The sequence below is a fragment of the Triticum urartu genome, chromosome 5, assembly GCF_003073215.2.
Source record: "Triticum urartu cultivar G1812 chromosome 5, Tu2.1, whole genome shotgun sequence".
NCBI lineage: Eukaryota > Viridiplantae > Streptophyta > Magnoliopsida > Poales > Poaceae > Triticum > Triticum urartu.
This window is the reverse complement of record NC_053026.1, coordinates 654029790-654054709: the sequence shown is the minus strand read 5'-3', so window position 1 is coordinate 654054709 and position 24920 is coordinate 654029790. Positions and strand designations below refer to the sequence as shown.

Below are 24920 nucleotides of genomic sequence, written 5' to 3'. Positions count from 1 at the left end.
AGTTTGGCTCAGTACATTACCTTCTGTCAGGGCTCCCGACTATCAATTGGATCTTGAGGCACACCTTATTGCCCAAGTCAGGTGATCACAAGATGATCAGAGGCCATGCTATCAACTTGCTACATGTGTTTGATGTGCCTCAGAAGTTCAAGGTGATGAGCCTCATAGTGGAAACAATCAAGAGGACTGCAGCAGATCAGAAGAGGAGTTGCGGATATGCCCCTCAAATTCAGGAGCTCATCAACTCCAAGATGGGCACGGGCATATATCTATTGGACAAGGAACACCTGCCCATCCGTCCAGATTTCGAGGACAATCAAGTTGTCATGACTGAGAACGAGCCATCATCTGCCCAAGCATACGCGAAGAAGGAGAAGGCAAGGAAGGAGAAAGCTGCCAAGATGCCAACTCGAGAGGAGGCATCTGAATACTTCTTGAAGACCAAACAAGAGCAGCTTGGTTACTTGATTGCATCCACGCTGAGGATTGAGCAAAGTCTAGCCACCCTCACTCAGAATCAGTAGAGCCTAGAGAGAATCATGGAACAGAAGTTCTATGACTTGGATGTCAAGGTAACGGAAGTTCAGTCTGCAGTGGAGCAGCTCCAGGAGGACATGCAGGAGAGGAGAGGCAGGACTACCACTCATGCCTTTGCCAGAGTGCCAAGAGGTCCGAGGTCGTCTGCCGTGCCAGTTGCTGATACAAGAGCCACCACCTCAGCACCAGCCACAGCCTTAGTTCCACCAGCTCCAGCATCTACTTCAGCTCCAACTCCAGCGTCTACTTCAACATCTACCGAAGCCTTCGTCCTTGGAGTGATCCGGACTCCACCACCACCAGAAGATCAAGCCTGAGCGTCGATCTAGCAGTATGCATTTTCTAGGAACTTTTTGGTAACTTGTTGCCAAAGGGGGAGAAGATGTATAGATCATAGGCTTCGAGAGAGAGAGAGAGAGTGTTGCTTTTCTCTCTTGCTTTATTTGGTGGTTTTTCAAACTTGTTTGCTTTTGAGTGCTTGAGATACTACGTCATTATTTGTGAGACATTGATGATCATGTGTTTGATCATAAGCTACACTTAATGCTTGCTTAATGCTATTATCCTATCTATCTTGTGTGATCATTCACTATTCTTGGTGATGAGTGCATGTATTTCATTCTTATCATTTTAAGCGCTCCACCAAGATGTATGTGACATGGAAGAGTAACCCATGACTCTAACTCTTTGTGCATTTGCAGTCCAAAGCAAATTTTAAATATGCACAAATTTAGGGGGAGCTCTTACTTATCACATACTTCTCAAAGCGATGATATATTTCATGCTTATTATCATTTGTCGAAGCTTTGATCTATATGTTGTCATCAATTACCAAAAAGGGGGAGATTGAAAGTGCAACTATCCCTAGGTGGTTTTGGTAATTCATAACAACATATAGCTCATTGAGCTAATGCTATTCCAAGATGATTATTTCAGGAAAGCTCAATGATTGGCATGGCATGGATGTGAAAGTGGAACCCTCAAAATGCTAAGGACAAAGGATTGGCTCAAGCTCAAAAGCTCAAGACTCTTCATTTTTATATTTTAGTGATCCAAGATCACATTGAGTCTTTAGGAAAAGCCAATACTATCAAGGAGGGATGAGGTGTTGCTTAATGAGCCTCTTGCTTCATGTGCTTAGTGATATGCTCCAAAACCCTCAACTACTTTCCCATATCCACATATGACCTAAACCCTAAGCCAAAATCGGTCCTACCGATTCTTTCTATCCGGCGCCATCGAGTTTCACTTGTCATAAGCCACTGCCAAACCCTAGCAATTCGGTTCTACCGATAGGGATCTCGGTCTCACCGAGATGGGATTGCAAACTCTCTGTTTCCCTTTCGTAACTTTTCGGTCTCACCAAAAGAGCGAATCGGTCCCACCGAGATTGCAATGTAAACTCTCCGTTTCCCTTTTGTAACTTTTCGGTCTCACCGAAAGAGCAAATCGGTCCCACCGAGTTTGCCTGACCAACTCTCTGGTTAGCTTATTACCAAACTCGGTCTCACCGAGTTTGTGTAATCGGTCTCACCGAGATTATGTTATGCCCAAACCCTAACCATATCGGTCCTACCGAGTTGCATGTCAGTCCCACCGAAAATCTCTAACGGTCACTAGGTTTACCTTTTCGGTCCAACTGAGTTTGTTGATTCGGTCCCACCGAGATTAGAAAACTGTGTGTAACGGTTGGATTTTGTGTGGAGGCTATATATACCCCTCCACCTCCTCTTCATTCATGGAGAGAGCCATCAGAACACATACACAATTCCAACTCATATGTTCTGAGAGAGAACCACCTACTCATGTTTTGAGACCAAGATATTCCATTCCTACCATATGAATCTTGATCTCTAGCCTTCCCCAAGTTGCTGTCCACTCAAATCTTCTTTCCACCAGATCCAAATCCTATGAGAGAGAGTTGAGTGTTGGGGAGACTATCATTTGAAGCACAAGAGCAAGGAGTACATTACCTACACACCATTTGTTACTTCTTGGAGAGTGGTGTCTCGTAGATTGGCTAGGTGTCACTTGGGAGCCTCCGACAAGATTGTGGAGTTGAACCAAGGAGTTTGTAAGGGCAAGGAGATTGCCTACTTCGTGAAGATCTACCGCTAGTGAGGCAAGTCCTGTGTGGGCGATGGCCATGGTGGGATAGACAAGGTTGCTTCTTCGTGGACCCTTTGTGGGTGGTTGCTTCTTCGTGGACCCTTCGTGGGTGGAGCCCTGTGTGCACTCGCGCAACCATTACCCTTGGGTGGAGCCCTGTGTGGACTCGCGCAACCGTTACCCTTCGTGGGTTGAAGTCTCCATCAACGTGGATGTAGGATAGCACCACCTATCCGAACCACGGGAAAAATATCCGTGTCTCCAATTGCGTTTGAATTCTCCAAACCCTTCCCTTTACATTCTTGCAAGTTGCATGCTTTACTTTCCGCTGCCTATATACTCTTTGCATGCTTGCTTGAATTATGTGATGATTGCTTGACTTGTCCTAAATTAGCTAAAATCTGCCAAGAACTAAAATTGGGAAAAGGTTAAGTTTTTATTTGGTCAAGTAGTCTAATCACCCCCCTCTAGACATACTTTCGATCCTATAGTGACGACGACAACGACAGGAGCTGCAACAACTCCGACGATGGCGAAGTCAAGATTAGGGGGAGAATGTTCGGAATGATCTTGACATGCAGGGTGGAGGCTGGTCGTTCGACCGCGTGAGTGGGCTGTCGGGACTTGCGTCGTGCCTTTGGTCAGTTGGTGCAACGTTGGTGTGCTGACCGAGAGCATCGGCTGGGCCATGCATGTGCGAGTTGCATGGATCAGTTAGTTGGCGTCCTTATGGAGGGATCCAAGGAGTTAGTTGTAGGTGGTTGGTACTGGCCGGGTCATCTGGTAGTGGTCGGCGTCCTTATGGAGAGAAGAAAGATTGCTTCAGAGGCCTATACCTGGATAGGAGTGCAGACAACATAGAGAAGTACAAGATGGCGAAGAAGGCCGCAAAGTGAGCTGTTGGTGAAGCAAGGGGTCGGGCATATGAGGCCCAATGGTTAGGCACGAAGGAAGGTGAAAGGGACATCTATAAGATGGCCAAGATCCGAGAGAGGAAGACGAGGGATATTGGCCAAGTCAAATGCATCAAGGACGGAGCAGGCCAACTCTTGGTGAAGGACGAGGAGATTAAGCATAGATGGCGGGAGTACTTCGACAAGCTGTTCAATGGGGAGAATGAGAGTTCTACCATTGAACTGGACGACTCCTTTGATGAGACCAGCATGCGTTTTGTGCGGCGAATCCAGGATTCTGAGGTGAAGGAGGCTTTAAAAAGGATGAAAGGAGGCAAGGCGATGGGCCCTGATTGTATCCCCATTGAGGTGTGGAAAGGTCTCGGGGACATAGCGATAGTATGGCTAACCAAGCTTTTCAACCTCATTTTTCGGGCAAACAAGATGCCAGAAGAATGGAGGAGGAGTATATTAGTACCAATCTTCAAGAACAAGGGGGATGTTCAGAGTTGTACTAATTACCATGGAATTAAGCTGATGAGCCATACAATGAAGCTATGGGAGAGAGTCATTGAGCACCGCTTAAGAAGAATGACAAGCGTGACCAAAAATCAGTTTGGTTTCATGCCTGGGAGGTCAACCATGGAAGCCATTTTCTTAGTACGACAACTTATGGAGAGATATAGGGAGCAAAAGAAGGACTTGAATATGGTGTTCATTGACTTGGAGAAGGCCTATGATAAGATACCGCGGAATGTCATGTGGTGGGCCATGGAGAAACACAAAGTCCCAGCAAAGTACATTACCCTCATCAAGGACATGTACGATAATGTTGTGACAAGTGTTCGAACAAGTGATGTCGACATCGATGACTTCCCGATTAAGATAGGACTGCATCAGGGGTCAGCTTTGAGCCCTTATCTTTTTGCATTCGTGATGGGATATACAAGGAGATATCCCATGGTGTATGCTCTTTGCGGATGATGTGGTGCTAGTTGACGATAGTCGGATGGGGGTAAATAGGAAATTAGAGTTATGGAGAGAAACCTTGGAATCGAAAGGGTTTAGGCTTAGTAGAACTAAAACCGAGTACATGATGTGCGGTTTCAGTACTACTAGGTGTGAGGAGGAGGAAGTTAGCCTTGATGGCCAGGTGGTACCTCGGAAGGACACCTTTCAGTATTTGGGGTCAATGTTGCAGGAGGATAGAGGTATTGATGAAGATGTGAACCATCGAATCAAAGCCGGATGGATGAAGTGGCGCCAAGCTTCTGGCATTCTCTGTGACAAGAGAGTGCCACAAAAGCTAAAAGGCAAGTTCTACAGGACGGTGGTTCGACCCGCAATGTTGTATGGCGCAGAGTGTTGGCCGACTAAAAGGCGACATGTCCAACAGTTAGGTATGGCGGAGATGCGTATGTTGAGATGGATGTGTGGCCACACGAGGAAGGATCGAGTCCGGAATGATGATATACGAGATAGAGTTGGGGTAGCACCAATTGAGGAGAAGCTTGTCCAACATCGTCTGAGATGGTTTGGGCATATTCAGCGCAGGCCTCCAGAAGCTCTAGTGCATAGCGAACGGCTAAAGCGTGCGAAGAATGTCAAGAGAGGGCGGGGTAGACCGAATTTGACATGGGAGGAGTCCGTTAAGAGAGACATGAAGGATTGGAGTATCACCAAAGAGCTAGCTATGGACAGGGGTGCGTGGAAGCTTGCTATCCATGTGCCAGAGCCATGAGTTGGTTGCGAGATCTTATGGGTTTCACCTGTAGCCTACCCCAACTTGTTTGGGACTAAAGGCTTTATTGTTGTTGTTGTTGTTGTTGTTGTTGTTGTTGTTGTTGTTGTATTGTTCTTCTTCTTCCACCTCCGTTTGAGTGAGAGGAGAGGTAGCTAGAGGGTTGCGGTTCCAACAGACGCCGCCATGGCTTCGCCGACAACTCCTTAGGTGGCGGCGGCTAGGGCCCCTCATGTCGCTATATGCGGCCGATGATGGGGAGAACGGAATGTTTTTCTTATCTTCCATTTCTCCGTTAGTGCAATGTGTATTGACAAAAACAACTTTACCCACAGAGAGAGAGAGGGTGAGGGGTCAGGGCGAAGTCTTGCTCGGGGGCACATAGGTGATCGGGTCCATCACAAAAAGAATTTTTTTTGCAAAAAAGGGTCTACATCATGGCGCTGTCACAAAGATTTGTGAAAGAGAAATTGAGCGGGCAACTAGATAATGGTGGAGATCGACTACGCTGATGGCGGGGAAGAATGCCCCAATTTGGATAATAGTATGTTGGGAACATAATGCTAGCTGGGTCATCTTCCTCGTGACTGGATGTGAGTAATCCTCTAAAGTAATGGCCTAAATGCAATAGCACTGGCAAAAAGCAACGACATTTTCATAAATAGCTGAAATGCGAAGGCATAGTGAAAATCTCACAGGAGATTAGTATCATTGACATAATTTTCTCATTATTATTAATGTCTAGTGTAAAAATTATGTTTACAAATATAACTTTTGTTGTTAAGATATCCGGTATTGAAAAAACAATCTGATCACTTTACAAACTAAAAGCTATCGTGGATCGAACATACAGGTTGAGCACATTTATAATGCTGAATACATGTTATAACTAACAGGTCATATGATAGAGACAACTATTGTTTCTACTATAAGAGATGCCAAATGAAGCAATGGTCCACAATGCAACACCCTATGAGAGTACAACAGAAAAAAGAATCAGAACCTGACAATATGGTGCATGGAGGTCGATTGGCATCTCTTTAAATCCTTCCCCGCATTGAGGGCACTAATTAGGAAGGCAAATATTCGTGCATAAGATTAGAAATTTTATGTGCACAAATCATTATGATTCGTGAACATCAGTTAATATAAGGCACTTTTGTTTTGAATAATGCATGTTACCTTTACACTCTCATTCCCACAAAGCTGGTACTTGACCCACCTTATGAGGCACGACCAGCCATAGACATGTCCGCAAGGAATGCAACTGCATATGGGAGATAGATATGATCTAGAGCAGCCGCATTTATGCGTACATGTATAAAATCTAGAACCAGGAAAAATAGAAGAAAAACTGGCTGATCTTATCATCAAGACACCAAATACAACAAGCACCTTGAAAGGTCCAACTAAGCTCTACCAGCGGCAGCTTGCCGTCCTACACTAAGTGATCGCCTGCTGCCACCTCCTCGGAACCTCAACCCAAACCTTGCGAAACAACATACACTGAGATCACCTAACTCATTTATGTCACGTGTATAATGAATTCATGGTCTGCAACAATTCAAATAGAGGAAAGAGATTAAGCCAAATTGCAACTATGCCCTATAGTAGTTGTCTAGTTTTTTTACGTCATAGTAGTTGTCTAGTTGATGGTGAGAAAGAAACATTCTTACTAATACAATGGCTACAGATAACCTATCATAAAATTAAATCTTAACTATTACTCAAAACACAAGTGGTGTTCTTTTCGATGAAAAAACGTATCTAAAAAATAATGGAATGTAAAAGCTGGCGCATTATAAAAAAATCGAAGTACATCCACTAGTAGGAGTAGTTACTGTGATGATCCACAAGTGATGGCTACTGCGTATAGTGTGATGTTCTGATTTCCATCCCAAGTTGGGAAGATATAATAAAAGTAGGATATCACTGAAGTTATTTGCACATGGATTTGAGCACAAGATCATGGTCTCATGGAAGACTAGGGTCTGTTCAGTAGTACATACCCAAAGAAAAATAAACCGATAGTTGAAAACATCTTCCTCACCAGAAGTGATGCTCTCCAGTGGAGGTCCAAGGTTCCATACAGATAGAGCAGGTTGGCCATGCTGCTGGGTTGGTCTCGACGCGTTCACCACCTTCAGCTGCAGCCTCCATATTCGTACTCGGCAACATCCCATTTGCTTCTTTGTTGGAGGCATTGAAATTATAGTTTCCAGAGTAGCCACTATCACCAAAGTGTTTGTTGTCCACTTCCTCAACCTCTCGTCTGTATGAGTCATCGGTCACCTCACCCGAAACCAATGTGGTATGGTTCACGTCGTTGCCTCTGCCACTCTGTTCATCGACTTCCACAGCATGGTTATATGGTCTCTCTCTGACCACTATTTCGATATCTGCAAGCTCCACATCGTCCAAACTCGGTGTTGGCGCCGACGGGAACAAGCACGATACACGAATCATCAGGTGAGGGAAATTCTGCTCCAGGAACTCTATCACATCCTTCGGCGCCATATTTTTTTGTTCGGCCATCTTCTTCAATCGCTCCTTCATTAACATCAAGTTAGCCTTAGCCGTTGTCACTTTCTCATTCACTGTTCCCTCTATCTGAGCCACCCGTTCTGTAAACAGTTGCTTCATGTCATCACATGTAGAATCACTTGATGGTTCCTCAGCAACATTATACTCTGAATGTTCCCTAAATACTGCAGCAAATATAGGCTGGTAGAATGCTTGAATTTCCTGCAGTGGCAAGTCAATTGAGCAAAAGATGAATTTGTGAGATATAATCAATATTGAAACTAAAGGAGCCTCCTAACAATGATAGTAGCTGTCATCAAAAATCTTGATTCATGTGGAAAATGTTACAGTTGATTATATGTTTAGAGCACTGTTCTTCAGGATCTGGTTACCAAATCAAACATAAGAAGTAATTTACTTTTTCAAATGCAATATCAAATTAATAGTGAATAGATCCAAATGCCTTATATTGATAATGTATTCGGAGAATTCATATATGGGGCAAAGAAAGATATTATAGTTTCCCACTAGGCTTAGCTGCGAATACTTGCATCAGCTCTAACAAATTTATTTGTATAACTATGCCCACATGCAACAAGTGAAATCCACCCTTACTTAGAGGGGACTGTATATATAGTTGTATTGATTAATTTTTTATTTTAAATGAAATCCACCACTACTCCACCAACATGATTTTGTACCAAAGAGAAACTAAACGATGTTTAGGTCGAAAGTTTTCATATATAATCCGAACTCAAAGTGAGAGAGCAAGGACTGTGTGAGAAACGCAATGCAGCCCCGATTCTTCTTCATCACAGATTAGTTTTCTTCTTCGAATCAAGTTAGATACATGTTACCTATCCGCGGCAAAAAAAAAAAAAAAGATACACGTTACCTATATATTCCTGCTGTAAGCCGTACGGGGTGAGTGCAAACTATTTTTAATTTCCATGCTTAAGACTGCTATCATGCATCCTTGTTTTTTCGCAAAGGATATTGACGGAAAAAATTGGTGCCTCATGTTGATCTACATTTGTTTGTTCACTTCTGCTTCGGTAGACCCCCTTAAACACATGGACGGCTTAGATTAACCGATACCCCTTCATTAGTAAGGGCATGATGGTCGTATTTGTAAAAATGACCCGCCCACACACGCACTACGTATATGTGTTTTTAGGTCCATGGTGTGAGGCGTTTTTTTTTCATCCGCCGTGGGTGATGCGATTTGTTCTTTTACGTGAGTGCCGACCCAGATTTGTATTCGAGAAAGTCAAAAAAAAAAGAGGCGCCTGCAGAGTCGAACCAGCTACCACTTGCTCAGGGGCGCGCATTAGCAAATGTGAGCTAGCCACTACTGCCGACATGCACGTAACAACAAATTCTACATGTTTCTTTCTTTTTTTTTATCGTGGGGCAGCTATGATTTATTTTTTATTTATGTCTGCACCGCGCCGTGATATTTGTATTGCGAGCACGTGTGACGGTTCAAGGCAACCAGACGACAATCACGGCTGCATCCTTGGCCCGCGGATGCCTCCCCTGTTGCGCCACTTCTGCTGCCGCATATGCCGCCTCGCCCGCCCCGTCATTAAGTCGTCGCGTCATGTCGCCTGGCCCCACATTCACACTGATGTGACGCCTTCCAATCTCCTCCCGCCACAAACCCCGTCTACAAAAAGCCGGGCCTGGCCAACCGTCGAACGTCGCCCTCTCCTCCTCCTCCTCCTCCTCCTCCTCAGTCCCTCGTCATCCTTATCTTCTCCATGGTGAGCTTCGGATCCGATAGCAGCGGCAGTGATCTTGGCCGTCGACTCTCTCGTGGTCGTACGCAGAGTTGAGCCACTTCAGGTTGCTCGCTTCATCGTCGGCGTGGCTGCCGAAGGATTGGCACATCACCACCGACGGATACGCGACATTTGGGCCTGGCGCAACACCGGACCAGCTCCACTCGCACACAAAAATGAACAAATTTCGACACCGAGCACGTTGCAACACGCCCGGCCTCTGTTTTATGGGTTTTTCACCGAGAAAACCATAAAAAATGCATAGAATATCGAAAATGAATGAAACTTAGCATGCATGTTGGTCATTGTGTGGAAACAATTTGGGTACGTATGGTGAAGATGAGAAAAAACGTGCTTCGAGACTTGTCCTACCGGCAGACCCCAATGGTCCCGGTTGAACATGGTGTATTTGTTTTCATACACGAAATGGCACCAAATTTTGCCAGCATTTGGGGGCATGCCCATGGCAGCCCGCCACGCAAAAAATGAACGAATTCGAACACCGAACGCACGTTGCATCATGACCGCCCTATGTTTTAGGGATTTTTCACCAAGAAAACCATAGAAAATGCATAGAATGCTATAAATTAATGAAACTTGGCATGAATGCTGGCCATTGCGTGGAAAATAATTAGGCACGTTTGGTGGAGGCAAAAAAATATGCTTCGAGAATTGCCATACCAGCAGACCCGAACAGTCCCGATTGAACATGGTATATTTGTTGTCATGCACGAAATGACACCAAATTTTGCCAGCATGTGGGCATGCCCTTGGCAGTCCCCCACGCAAAATTTGAACGAATTCTGACACCGACTGCATGTTGCGTCACGTTCGCCTGTGTTTTAGGGTTTTTTCACCGGGAAAACCGTAGAAAATGCATGAATTATCGGAAACCAACGAAACTTGGAATGCATGATTGCCATTATGTTTCGGCTGTGTGAAAAAAAGATTGGGTCTGTTTGGTGGAGGTGAAAAAACAGTGCTTCGAGACTTGCCATACGGGATACCTAAAAGGTCCAAGTTGTACATGGTGTGATTGGTGCCATGCATAAAACGACATAAAATTTTGCCAGCGGGTGGGCATGCCTATGGTAACCCCCCATAAAAAAATTGAACTAATTCGGACACCGAACGCATGTTGCGTCATGTCCGACCTATATTTTAAGGTTTTTTCACTGGGAAACCCTGGAAAATGCATGAAATGACGAAAACCAACGAAGCTTGGCATGTGTGTTTTCCATGTGTGGAAAAATATTAGGTATGCTTGGTGGAGGTAAAAAAAGTGCTTCAGAACTTGCCCTACCCGGCAGACCTGAACCGTCTTGATTGAACATGATGTATTTGTTGTTATGTACAAAATGACACCAAATTTTGCCAGCATGTTGCATTTAATTTTTTTTCCTGAAGACGGACATGGCGACTCATGCGACGAGAACCTGTACGCCATGCGTACACATAACACGGAATGAATCATCCATCCATCTTATGCATGCGGACTGAAACATGCTCACCTTCTACATTTAATATATTTTGTTTGTGTTAACTGTATGTGTTTAACGTCACGCGCGCCGACTCATTTTGTTAATAGGAGGGCGAGAACGTGTTTTACAAAGAAATAAATAATAATAATACCGAAGAATAAAATGGCCAAACAAAACAAAAAACGACCGAGAAGATGAACAACAAGAATAATAAAAGGAGTAACTAGGCACAACAACTTAGCGTTCCTAGTTGGTTATAGCTTGTGGAATTAAACTAAGAGGTTGAAAGTTCAAATCCTGTTTCATGTGCCTATTTTTTGAAGGTTAAAATAATGAATTTGCGCAAAACGGAGGGGATGTGCGCTGGTATGTATATGTACAGCTTGTATACGAAGCTGGCTATACATTATGATCAAATAACTATACTGCCCTTATACGGTTTGTGAAGGGGGTCTACCGAAGCAAGGCTCTTGTTTGTTTCCTTGCCGGTTTTAATAAGAAAGTAGACTAAGCAGAGTGATGTTAGGGCATCTACAATGCCGGCGCTTGGGCCAGGCACTAGGTTTTAATTCCTGGCCGTTATGGCCCAATCCCCTTCGATCGGAGGGATCTTGCTAGTATCGATGCCGGGACTACTGCCGGACACTTCGTTCTTTTTTCTTTCCCCCGAGCTTGTTTAACGAGGGTTGTCCTTTTTTTACAAGAAGACGATTGCATTAGCGCTCACCCAGGCACCCGTATGTTGAGGAGATGGACTCCTACACCCACGCCACTTGATTAATTAAATTTTTTATTGCCTAAGCGTCCATATAAGCGCTCTTGCATTGTAAATGCCCTTAGCAAAACCGATAGTTTCTACTGTTAGAGACGCACAAGATAGTGATGCAAAATATGAATTAAGATAGTTTACATTGCTCCACCTTACCACACTAAAGGTAAGGCAATATTTAAATATGAGCACTTGATTGATAGACCCAGTCAACATAAAATATTAAGAAAATTATGTATCCAGTAGTAAGTTGTACATAAAATGGCAGAGTATTAATCGGAATGTCCTTCCATACCGAGTAGGTGATGATACCATTAAAAATTGGTCGGGACTCAGGCCTAAATCAAGGAATTTAATGCCCAACTTCTGAACTTTGTCCAAACTGATACAAATTTTATTGCGTTATGATATTTAATCCTCGATAATTAACAAAAAAATATCAAATATCTTTTAAAGTTCATACACATTGTTTCAATTTATTTATTTTTGAAACGGATTAAACTACAAATTAAGTCGGATATTGAATAAACTATCAAATTCGACAATTGATCTATCTTAGCCTCAGCAACATCAATAGATATGTACAATGGATCTTCCTAAAAAGAAGCTTAATACACGATCACCCATTTAGATTTGAATTTCATATGTAAAGTGTGTCGCTATAAAAATAAACTCGGAACATCTCTATGGAGATGTAAAATGGATGAAAGAAACTGGACTTCCGGACTGCAGCAACCCTCCAACATGTTTTCTGGTGCGTAGAGGTTGATAATAAGCTTCTCCACAAATCCTTTGCCACACTGAGGGCACTGATTAGAAAGAACAACATTGATGCATAAGTTGAGCAATTCGATGTAGGTATCCTCAACTGAATCTGTTCACTGAGTATGCGCAGAATCACTCATGGTACCTTGGCACTCTCCTCGCCAGAACGACACAACAACTTCTCCAGACATGATCTGCCATACACATGGCCACAGGGAATGCAACTGCATGCATGTAGTAGATACAAAGTAGATGATCAGTGATCCCTAATTCTCACTAGTCGCATAGTTCCTACTTGAAGCCACGAACGTACATGGTGTATGCATCTGACATGGAAAAATGGGAACTAATATGCCTAAACATATAAAAGAGGTAAAACAGCAGAATCAGAGCAATGTTCCCCACAAGAATAATAACAGATTCAAGCTTCTTCAGTATCCAATTAGCAGCGGTGTATGTATGCCCCCCAAACCCAACACAGACACGATACTGCGCTACTAGCCCCCATTCCATTACAGAGACGATAGACACTGTGCTAATACTAATATGCAATAACCCCAAATCCCAATCGCAAAGGAGACCCACATGGCTGCCCGCGAGGCCGCGCGACGGAGAAGACAAAAATTAGCAACGAGAATGCACTGGGGCCGTGGGGGTGGTGGCCCTCGCTCACCAGATCCGATGCGGGCCGTCGCTGCTCCAAGGCACCATGCAGCCGGGGCAGATCGTCGCCTGGACCACACCGCTGGACGAATCGGCACCTCCGACGTCTCCCGCTGCACCTGTAGTGTCCGATGAATAGGACAGGCGTCGTCTTTTGACTCCTGAGAGAAAGCACTAGTCAACTCCTTCCTTCCTCACTAAGTTTTCGGCCAGACTTGGGTAGGTGGGTATTTAATTCACTACAGTACTACTATTCCCTCTGTATCACAAAATATAAGGATATTTTATATCTTTTGCAACCATTGACATGTAGCTAGACGCGTCCAATAACATATGTTTTTAAGAAAAAGATAGTTTTATTGCATCAAGCATCGCCAATAGATGATTTAAATTTACAAATAATCACTTTTTATATCACCAAGACCTAAAAACGAAGCTCCAAACAAATGATGTAGCTGTAAAAAAATAAGATACATAACCTACCGCAAAAGTTGTAAAATACAACACTTGAAGATGCAAATATACATGACCCGCGCCGCCTGATGTAAAATATACAAAACCCGTTCGCCGGAACTCCGGCGGCCGAATGGCTCTAGAGCTCATGGCCGCCTTACGTGGTAGCGCTTCCTGCGCACCACCGGAGCTAACAATGGTAGTTGCGCGGCCACCACAACCCCATCGAGGAGGCGGTTCTTCGGTCGTTCCCACAAGCGGAGTCCTCCGGCAGCCACTACCCATCCAGAAGTCGTTGAAGCAGCCGTCGCCCACCGCAGACGGCATATGTGACTCAAGATGGCAATGGGGACCCGAAACTCGCGCCCCTGCGGGTTTTTACCCTGTTAGGGGACAGGGATGGGCGACTTTCTATCCCCGCGGGGCTGCTCGTGGGTACATTATAAAACTCGACATGTTTCGCGGGTTTAAACCCGTTTGAGTACTACCCGAAACCGAAACCCGACAATACCCGTGAAAACACGTTGTTTAGCATGCACTGATCCATCTTGACTCAAGTTGGCTCAAAGCCACAGCGCCCGAGCGGCCTAGTCCCACAGCATTGAGTCCCTGGAGTACAAACCAATCCCTCAGTCGGTCGCTGCATTGTCGCACGCTCTTCAGGCCTCTCTCTTTCGCACATCACAACACCTTAACCTAAACCTAGGTCCCCCAGTCATCACCTGCTACTGTAATATCCTCCCGCATTTCTTTTAAATGTGTTGTTTTCATTGACTGCTTGTGGGGACGGGTTCCTCATGGGTTTAGAAAACCCGATGGGTATAGGGGACGGGCAAAAATTTAACCCCACCCACGTTGATGGGGATAGGGCAGGTTTGCGATTTTCTCGTGGGGATGGGTTTGGGCAGGCAAAACCTGGTGGGTTTCATCCCCGTTGCCATCTTGATACATGACTACCATGAAGGCTCTCCGACCAGCCGTCGGCCGGTTTCTTCCACTTTGCACACAACGTGTTCGACAAAATTCTCGCGAAGTAAAAATTCGTGTGAACTAGGTTTTTTTTTATCGGGCATGAAGATGTAGTTCGGTGGTGATTTCTGTATTGTGGATGAGCTCGTGGCAATCTTCTTTCATGGACGATTCCTCATCAGATGAGGAATTCGATTTGACCAAAGAAGAGGACATTGCTATGCTAGTGGCCATGCAAAAATGCACAAGAGGAAGAAGCCAAAGCACTACGGTTTTGTGTTTAGCCGCGAGTTCATCCGAAGAGAACAGGCTGAGGTGCACGAGAGGTGGATGCGCAGCTATTTTGGTAACGCCAGGGTTTTCCCAGTCACGACGTTGTAAAACGACGGCCAGTGAATTGTAATACGACTCACTATAGGGCGAATTCGAGCTCGGTACCCGGGGATCCAGCCTTTCAGCATTGTGCCGATTTGCTTGGACATAGCACTAAGCAGAAGGTCACTGCAGCTTTGCGCATGATGTTCTATGGTGTTCCGGCAATATACATTGATGACAATTTGGCAATGTCATAGAGCACTTCTATCTTTTATGCCAAATAATTTGCAAAGACTATGATAGAAGTGTATGGTCAAGAGTACTTGAGAGCACTCAATGCTCAGGACACTCAGAGACTTTTGGAGATGAACAAAGCTCGTGGGTTTTCAGGTACGCTTGGGTCTATCTATTGCATGCATTGAAAGTGGAAGAGTTGTCCTAAAGCATGTTACAGACAGTTTGAAGGACGCTCGAAAGATGCCACCATCATTCTTGAGGTTGTTGGCGATCAAGAGAAATGGATTTGGCATTCATATTTTGGGATACGTGGATCTTGCAACAACATCAATGTGCTCGACCGGTCACCTCTTTTTTCCGAGTTAGCCAATGAAGAAGCTCCACCATTGACCTTCGAAGAAAATGTCTGCACCTACAACTATGCATACGACCTTGCGGATGGGATCTATCCGAAGTGGAGTACTTTTGTCAAGCCAATCCAAAGCCCCCAAGGTACGAAAGAACTCTATGTTCACAATGCTCAAGAGGCAGCTAGGCCAAGATGTTGAGAGCGCATTTGAGATTTTGCAATCCTAATTTGCTATCGTGCGAGGACCGTCTAGATTTTGGGGTCAGAAAAACCTTTAGTACATCATGATTGTTCGCGTGATCATGCACAACATGGTCATTGAGACTGGGCGTGGGCAATATTTGAATTATACCTTCTATGATCTCATGGGGGTACGCGTTAGCCTGATTAGAAAAGATGATTGAATCAAACGTTTCATGAAGGTATACCATGAAATTAGAGACGTCGCTACTCACAATGATTATCAGAAAGATTAGACGTAGAAGTACTGGAAATGGCATGGTGAACGAACCTCCTAGTTTCATTCTTTGTTTGTTATATTGCGCAAGAACTTTGTTGTATTTGTGTTGCATTTGATGTTCTCGATTTAATGATCTATGTAATTATTTGATATTGTGGACACATGAATTTTATGTTTTATTTTGAGATGTTCTACATTTCAAATTGTGCGGCTGTGGCACTACTGCCGCACGGCGGTTAGCCATTTTTACATCATCTGTTGGAGCAATACTTTTACATCATCAATAATATATCATCTCTTACGATCCTATGTGATGATAGAGGCGATATCATTTATAACGCATGTAGGGAGCTCCATACATGTGATAGTGCTTTGGAGGCGGAACTAGCAGCTTGCAGAGGAGGGCTAGACCTGGCCTTGCATGGGGCAAGTCTGCCTATTATGGTTGAGATCGATAGTGTGGAAGCAGTGTTGATGCTCAGTGCACACTCGACAGAGTAATGTTAGTCATGAGTTGGCCGTATATGGCCGTAGTACATTTCGAACCGCAGTATGGCTTACTTTCGGGTTGGAATTTGTTGTAAACTTGGCTCTGGTTGAGAAACCTCCTTGAGTAATGAAAATCTCATTTCCCTCTACAAAATAAAAATAAAAATTAAATATCATCTGTTGGAGTTTGGTGTTTTTCGATGATGTAAAAGGTACTTTTTGGTAATATAAATTATACATCTAGTATTTTTACATCTCCAAATATACATCATTTATCGGAGATGCTCTAATAGGATTAGGATTACAATCTAATGGCAAAAAGTCCTCAATACACAAGGAGGCCCCTAATGCAATCACACAGCAGTAGCTATTTCTGTACGACTATTACTAGCCGATTGATATGCTATCCTATTTTGATCTCCACTAAACACCTAACGAACAAACTCCCTATCCTTCATAGATGCTTTAATCTCAACAACTAGGTATTCGCACACCGAGGAAAGGCTATTACTCGACAACGTCTGTTAACTTGAGCAGCGTTGAAAAAGCAAACATTTTTTTAGAACTTGTTTTGCTTCGTTTTTGGCCGACCAAAAATCCTAACTATTTATGAACTAAGTGGTGCATAAATGGATGGTTTAACTAGTTCATCCGGGTCCAAATCTTAAACTTGATATGGGTGCTCAATTTTTCTGAATTGATTTCGGCATTTTGATTTTATTCTTTTGGCCGTGCTCAGCGCAGATTGGCCGATCCAAACCGAGATCGGTGCACGAGTAAGAATAAATGTAAATGTGTCTACAAAATTTGGTGTATGAATGAAGTATCAGATTTTTCTGAAAAAAAATAGAGCAGTGTCCAAAAGAAACAACCGTCAAGATAGCTAAGGTTTGGGCGAGACAAAGGCGTGACTGGAGATTTATTCGGTGCTCTTGCCCCCGACTTCCATGATTCCATTTCTCTGCTCAGATGTGAGGGCACCTCATATATATTATAATTTGTGGTCTTCGTTGGTGTTTCTATAGTGGTGTTTCTAGGAATATATTTTCTCTCTCTACAATGGTGATGCCACTGAGCCAGAGAGGTTTGTGGCCTCATGGATCTATTTATTCAAATATGATAAATTTATATTGCTGTGTCGTATTTCTTTTGTTGCTTCGATTCGTTATGGAATTGACCTTATTCTACGCATCAAAACAACTTTGATTCTCTTTTTCCAGTCAAGTTTTTAATGGTTTATTTGAATTTTTCATATTGTAGCAGTCACTCTAATTTTCGAGAAGCCTTTACATTTCCCTGGGCCGAGCGCAACTCTCCTCTGTCATGGTTCTGGACGTCGTCGCATTAAGAACACAGTTAGACGGGCCAGACCTAGCCCATGAGGGAGAACATTCACCTCACCTGCTCTTTGAGTAAAAAGAACTCACCTGCTCTAGTGCAGGTACGCACACTTTTTTCTAAGTTGTTTTTTATTTTTTAATTATTTTTAGAAATTTTAGAAATAAATAATTTAGAAATCATTTTACTAAAAATGTCTAATACACATCTAGAAATTTGCTTAATCGGCTTAAGAAAACTGACTGTGCATTTTAAATAAAATGGTTACGAAACGTGATTTAAAAATGTTCAAACATTTATTGAAAAATATTTAACGTGTTTATTTAATAATAATTCAGTGTGTTGGTGTTTATCGCTTGGATGGCTTTATATTTAAAAGCGGGGCCAAGGCCTATTTTGAGAATTAGAATAGTGAGAGTATGGCCACAAAAATACCCCTCGGAACCTGGGGGTCGATGAACCTGATATGAGAAGAAAATAGCAATATGGGAAGAAGTAAATAAAATTAAAAAAAATGGGACAAACATGGACCACCGGGGTACTCGTATACAAATTTTGCCAAAGAAAAATTCCCATCTGAAATCTTGGTGAAAAAAACAAAATTTTACATGACAAAATAGGTTGAATAGTAACTCTCATATAGTGCTGATTTTACATGACAAAAAGATTGAATAGTAACTCTAATATATAGCCCCTAAAAAAGTAATTCCTAGTGCTGATTTTATCTTTTTCACCAACAATACCATGAATTGAAACAACTGTCAAGCTTGATCAAGTTCGAGCCAAAAAAAATCATGATTTTTCATCCTTCTTTGCAATTACTTATTTTTTAAAACAGGGTACGTACGACTAGGTTTCAAACGCCCCCCTCTGAGTTTAGCCTCAATATAAAGAAACATTGACTGACCAATAGAATTTTTTTGTGAAAAATGTCAACGGAGAACTATTATTGTTTATTATTCCATTGAGAACCTCACATTAACAGGGGAATATACATTGAGAATGACAGAAAACAGATATATGCTCAACAGTAGCTTCCGATCTTCACAGTAGTTAAGTTGGCACATTCTCACATTTTATCCTCAGATTAAAGGACCTTCTCTACGTGGATGAGGAACCTATGCCAGGATCCCTTTTCACTGCTCAGTATCCACCTCACCCTATTGAACTCTGCACTTTGCTAGGTTTGTGCAAATGGTTGATAATAGGAGGAAATTAGTGTTCATACTTGGCTGCATAGACTTCTGGAACCGGGTCGCCTGTCCATCTCTTGTAATATTTCAGATTTCCAGGAGCTCTGCCCCAATTTGCTTCATTGGACGGTGAATTTCTGCTTGCTTACCTCCGATGGACTTGTGGTATTCGACATTTATGTCAAGTCCCATTATCCTTGTCGGTGCAAACATCTGCTTCTACTTCAACACCTTTCTGAGTTGCGCTCTTCATTTGGTGTTGACTGTTGACTCTAAAGTCAACCGTAACAAGTGATTTTGATTCCTCGAGGATGGCAGACGTCAAGGGGCCTCAGGACCTGCAGTGGTTTCAGAACTGTCAGCATGCTTGAAAGCAGATTCCTGATGACTTTTCAATGAATCCCCTGCAAAAACATCAATAGCTATAATACCTTTGAATTTCTTCAGGTGCTTCTCTTTGAGAGTGCACACACAACTCCTGAGTTTCGGCTTCCCTACTTGATGATTTCAGTGGGGTAACAGCCAGGAAGAGTGCAAAAGCAATAGATGCACAAGACATTAGGATTAGTACAGTATGTGGAATTAGCACAGGGGTTTCAGTGTTCCCTTTCAGGCTGTTTGTCCAGGCGCTATCGCCGAACAGGATCTCCGCCGCGAAGATGATATTTATAAACAACGTAAGACAAAATGCAAGGAAGGCTAATATTTCAACACGTAGAGACACCCTGTAGTTTCCCATTATCCAACTTGATGAGGCGATGCGGAAAACAGGAATAACAGATGAAGGCAGGGTAAACGCCTGGATTACTGGACATAGAATGATTAACTGATATACCCCTTCAGAGCCTGCTACCTTTGCAAAATAGATAGCAGGGATCATGGAAATAAGCTTAAGTAGCACATGATGCACAACCAGAGACAGGTTGGCGCCAAAGAAATGCTCTGTAACTACATGGCTAGCGATAACAGATGTTAGTGCGATGATGTGGCTCGAAAAGAGAAGAACCGCCAACAACACAAGTGGTGCCATGGAACTCGTAAATATCTGCAGAAAACAAGTATCCAAATAAACTAAGGATTTTTTTAAACACGCCATTAAAACACCAAAATTCATGTTTGTGATTCGAAGAGTTGGATTGATACTGTGGAGACAGAACTCACAAACCTCGTTCATTAGCTCGACAGCGTCGTGAAAGGTGTGGATCACATTGTGACTAGATTCCGCTGCTGCTGAGCTCAACAGAACATAGTTCACAAGAAAAACCCCAGTAAAAGTAAATAATATTGAAAAAAGGTGGTCATGAAACAGGGCACCCAGGGTATGAACATGAGCCCTCTGAACCTGCATATATGACATCCAAGTTAACATGAAAGGATAACTCAAATAAGCAGGAATAAATAGTAAAGTGGGATCCACATCCCATCATGGTGTGAACAGTGCAAAGTCAGTGCTCCTATCCCTTCTTCCGAAAAAAGAAGTATGCATCACCTGATATGTTTCAAAATATCTCTGAACCACCATAACCAAAATTTTAATGGTTTTTTCGATCTTGAAACAGGTGCATTAACAACGTCATAAAAAGCAGAAAATAAACAATGCTAGTTTTGCTACCATCATTCATTGTGAACAACTCCATATGCTCATCATGAGTACAAGCAGCAGCATTTGCAGAAATAACATGACATTTCTTAATGAAAAACTTTGACACTAGTGCACTCCCAGATGCAAATCAATATTCATGGACAAGTTTAACAATGTATGAGCAAGAAACACCGTGAAATACCTGAACAATGGACGAATGAACATAAAAATTGTGTGACATTATGTTTGCACCCATAAGTGCCATCAGTGAGTAAGCACTTTCTCCACTCAACTTAGGGAACATCACATTCACATGGAGAGGAATCTCTGGTTGACTGATTAATAAACCAAGCACAAAACAAAGAAGCGTAAAGCCAGCTATGCATGCATTTAACGTTCCAGCCATCCTCTTGTCCTACAATGAGCAGAAATAATATATCATAAGCACACAGCATCTTAGAGGAACTAGAACAAGTCAACATTCTAAGAATTAGTGGATGCAGGGTTAGTATTAAACTTACCCTGGGGGATAAAAGATATGGCAATACATTAATTACAACACATGCAAAAATAATAGCCGTGATAAAATCATCCACATCAAACACAAGGTTGTATCCAACTGCTATGCCCAAAATCTGAAACAGCCAAAATATTAAATATTCAGAATTAGTTGGGAATCCTCACATCCTCACAACTTAGTTAAAAAGTCAATACACATAACATGGCAAAACAAATAAGGTACAATAGAGTATTGACAAAAACAGTTATATTGAAGTTTGTGCTCATACGTACCATGGTTAGTTCTGAAGTAAACAAAGACATCCCTGCCTGGAGACCAAGGCCAACACATATGAACTGGCTATACTCCTGGCTGGAAATCTTGAAATTCATGTAAAAACATTACAAGTAATACCAGATGGTGGTTGTAACTGAAAAACACGCAAAATCCAAAAAGTACGTACAGAGTCTTTCTCTCCAAAAGAAAAATGCAACATTTTTTCTCACGTTGGGATATTTGAGAAGGATGGTGTTTCGGCTCCCGAGCTCATGTGCAAATAATTAAGTAAGTGACATCCAAATTTTGTCCAGCAACAAGCATGTTCATGTGTTTTAAGAGCATCCACAACCGGACTACCCATAACCGCCACAAGTACTCGGGCGGGCTGCCCGGAAAGTGCCCAGACTAGTTTTGGCCACCCAACAGGGCTCCCCATAGCCAGGCCCAATGTCCGGACTGACCGGCACTCCCCATATCTGGCCCATATCTGGGGTAGATATGGGGAGGCCCGGACGCGCTTGGGCAAATAAATTGACAGATAGGGCCCACACAGTGATACAGAGAGACCGATGTTCTGACAGGCGCCTCCTCCGCTGCTCCGACGTGTCACCCGACGGAGGAGGCCGGCTATTTAAGATGGACGACGGCAACCGAAACCCTATCCACTCTATTTCCCCGTTTCTCCCTTCCGCCACCGAGACTTCCAATCCGCCCGCTTCCCCATTGAGGTGCCGGATCACCGCCTACATCATGCTCAGTCCGGAGCAGAGGATGTGGCTGCTGATGTGGCTGCTGTAGCAATTCCAGGCAACTCCGGATAATCAGTTTACATATTTATTACTACTTTTTTTTCTAAAAAAATACTATTCATCCCCAAGCACATGAGCTCAGGCATATAAATGGATTTTTGTTTCAAGGAAGAAATTATATTTGTAGTTCTCAAGATAAAAGGGAAAAAATATGTGCCCGCCGATTTTTTGCTTAGAATACCACAAGTATTATTTATTCACAAAAATTTGAGTCCAGTCGGAATAGACGAACATATTTGTTTGTGGCAAAAAAATCAGTTTATTTATTTATTTAGTGGTAGATTAAAAAAATATAATGTTCATCCTGGATCATATGGGCTCGGGCTTTGAAATAAATTTTAGTTTCCATGAAGAAATTGAATTTGTGGTGATCTCGGTAAAGAAAAAGAAACAAAATATATCGTCATTGAATTGATTTTGCTTAGAGCACCACATATATTTTTTATTTAAGAAAATTTGAATGCAATTACAACACATGGACATATTTGTTTGTTCCAATAAAAATGAGTTTATATATTTATTACTAGATATTTTTCTAAACATTTCTAGTCCCTCCGTTCCACAATATAAGACGTTTTTGCAAGCTAAATAATTTAGAAACGTCTTCTATTGCAGATGGAGGGAGTATTCATCTAGGAGCATATGAGGTCGGGCTCGGAACTGAATTGCCATTTCATGAAGGAATTAAATTTGTGGTTCTCTGTATTAAAAAGAAAGAGAATATGTGCTCACCGATTTTTTTCTTGGAGTACCACAAATAATTTATTCAAGAAAAATTGAATGTAATTAAAACACACAAACACATTTGCTTTTTGCCAAGAAATCAGTTTATTCATTAGTCGATTTTTATAAAATTTACTATTCATCTGGGGGTGTATGAGGCTATGAGCTCGGACTGAGAACCGAATTTTTGTTTCATAAAGAAATTAATTTATTTCTTCTTAGAGCACCCCAAATGTTATTTATTCACAAAAATTTGAACACAGTTAATTAGAACACGCGAACATAGTTGTTTGTTGCCAAATAAATCCAGTTTTTTAATTATTAATTATCTCTCCGATCTAAATTAATTGATACAGCGTTAGTACGACTATAGAGGGATTAGTAGGTTTTTTAATTTTTTTACAATTGAGCTGGGGACAGCCGGAGCATATCAGCTCGGGCTCAGAACTGACTTGCATATTTGAGACTGATGCCTTCTCGGAAACAAGAGTAGCAGGGATTAAAGAAAGAATTGGGTATATGTACCTCTGCAAGATTCTTGCCGGTGACCATGCCGATACAAGTGGACAGATACTGATTGAGAACCGCCGAGAAGTTGAAGAAAAGCACCAGCAGCACGAGGTCGTACCCGAAGCGAGCGCCGGCATCGACCGCCGTCACCCACTTGCCGAGATCGATGTACCCCACCGAGATCAGCAAGGCAGTCCCAAGGGTACGGGAAACGTGATGCCGGCCATCTCCGCCGGCGAGGGACTCGACGCCGTGCACAGCTTCCATCGCGTCCGCCGCGGCAGCACCAGCAAGCTGGATGGAACATGGTCGGAGCAAGAGCAACCATTTGCGGGAAGAAATCAGAATCCTCAGAGTCACCGGCAAAGAAAAGACGGAAGCAGTTACCGGACACCAGCAGGACCACTTGAGTCTTCACCGGCGGGAGAGGAGCTCTTCAAGCTGGTGAGGGGGAGGCGTACGTGTTCTGCTGAGAGGGTTTGAGGGTGATGGCGTGGGAATGTAATGCGGTGATCGGCGAGGACAAAGAGGACAAAAATGGAGCAACGGGGATAAGGCCGGAGGGTGGACGCTAAGCGGCGAGGGTATTTCCGTCCGGTACAAACATGTGGAGCTGGGTTTCTCCGTAGGTCTTCTTTGGTTCATAGGATAGGAATTTTATAGGAATAGGAAAATCATAGGAAATGAGATGACATGCATGCCAATTTCTATAGAGAAAGAGATGTCATTTGATGCATAGGATAGGATTTTTTTCATTGAGTCTAGGCTAATATTTTTTTTCCTTCAAAACGTGAAGGATTGATTCCTATCCTACATAGAAATAGGAATCAATTCATACGAACCAAAAGACTTTAAAGGAATTTTTTCTTTACAAATTCTATCCTATAGAATTTCTACAAAAATCCTACAGACTAAAGGAGGTAAACAACTACTAATAATACAGCTTTTGCCGCTACAAACCGGAGTACAAGCCACGTGGGAAACAGCCATTTCGTAGGGAGGTGGCTGACTAGTTTATGCTTCCACTGGGTCCAGGATGAATGCCACACATGTGACGCAGAAAAAGACACCACCGCTATTTGGTAATTAACTTTTTTTAAGCAACCATATACTATTTCAATAGACCATGTGTTCATAAGAGATTACACATATGGTCATCATACAAGACATAAATGCTTGTCAAGCAACTTTGCACAAAAAATTTCACAAGAAGTAAAACTAATATTTCATCCTTGCAGAAACTCATGCCTCGCCGAAACGTAGTTAACAAACGTCCTCCACTATCACCATGAAAACACCGGAAAAAAAATAAGAACAGCCGTCATAGTCATTGTGGCACGTAGGCCGGAGATCTTCCCCGTGGTCACCAGATCTCGACACCGTCAACTTCATCTGATGTAGTCGAAGAAGAGGAACATCGCCGCCTGTCGTCATCCACGCACCCAGCTAC

General features: G+C 42.9%; 1 protein-coding gene and 1 long non-coding RNA gene across 2 annotated transcripts; both read right to left on the bottom strand.

Annotated features, from left to right (window-relative positions):
* Window positions 1–12522: 12522 nt before the first annotated feature.
* LOC125506519 lies at window positions 12523–13396 on the bottom strand. Its single transcript, XR_007282678.1, has 3 exons — window positions 13276–13396; window positions 12748–12826; window positions 12523–12646 (listed from the first exon to the last, which is right to left on the bottom strand). It is a non-coding gene; the product is annotated as an uncharacterized LOC125506519 (long non-coding RNA).
* Window positions 13397–18785: 5389 nt separating this feature from the next.
* Window positions 18786–23992, bottom strand: LOC125511635 (protein ETHYLENE-INSENSITIVE 2-like). The gene is made up of 8 exons (XM_048677060.1): window positions 23858–23992; window positions 23486–23764; window positions 21443–21529; window positions 21172–21285; window positions 20853–21065; window positions 20234–20410; window positions 19500–20113; window positions 18786–19406 (listed from the first exon to the last, which is right to left on the bottom strand). Exons 2-8 carry the CDS (start codon window positions 23735–23737, stop codon window positions 19400–19402), a joined length of 1464 nt encoding a protein of 487 aa, XP_048533017.1. The 5' UTR covers window positions 23738–23764; window positions 23858–23992; the 3' UTR covers window positions 18786–19399.
* Between the last annotated feature and the right edge of the window lie 928 nt (window positions 23993–24920).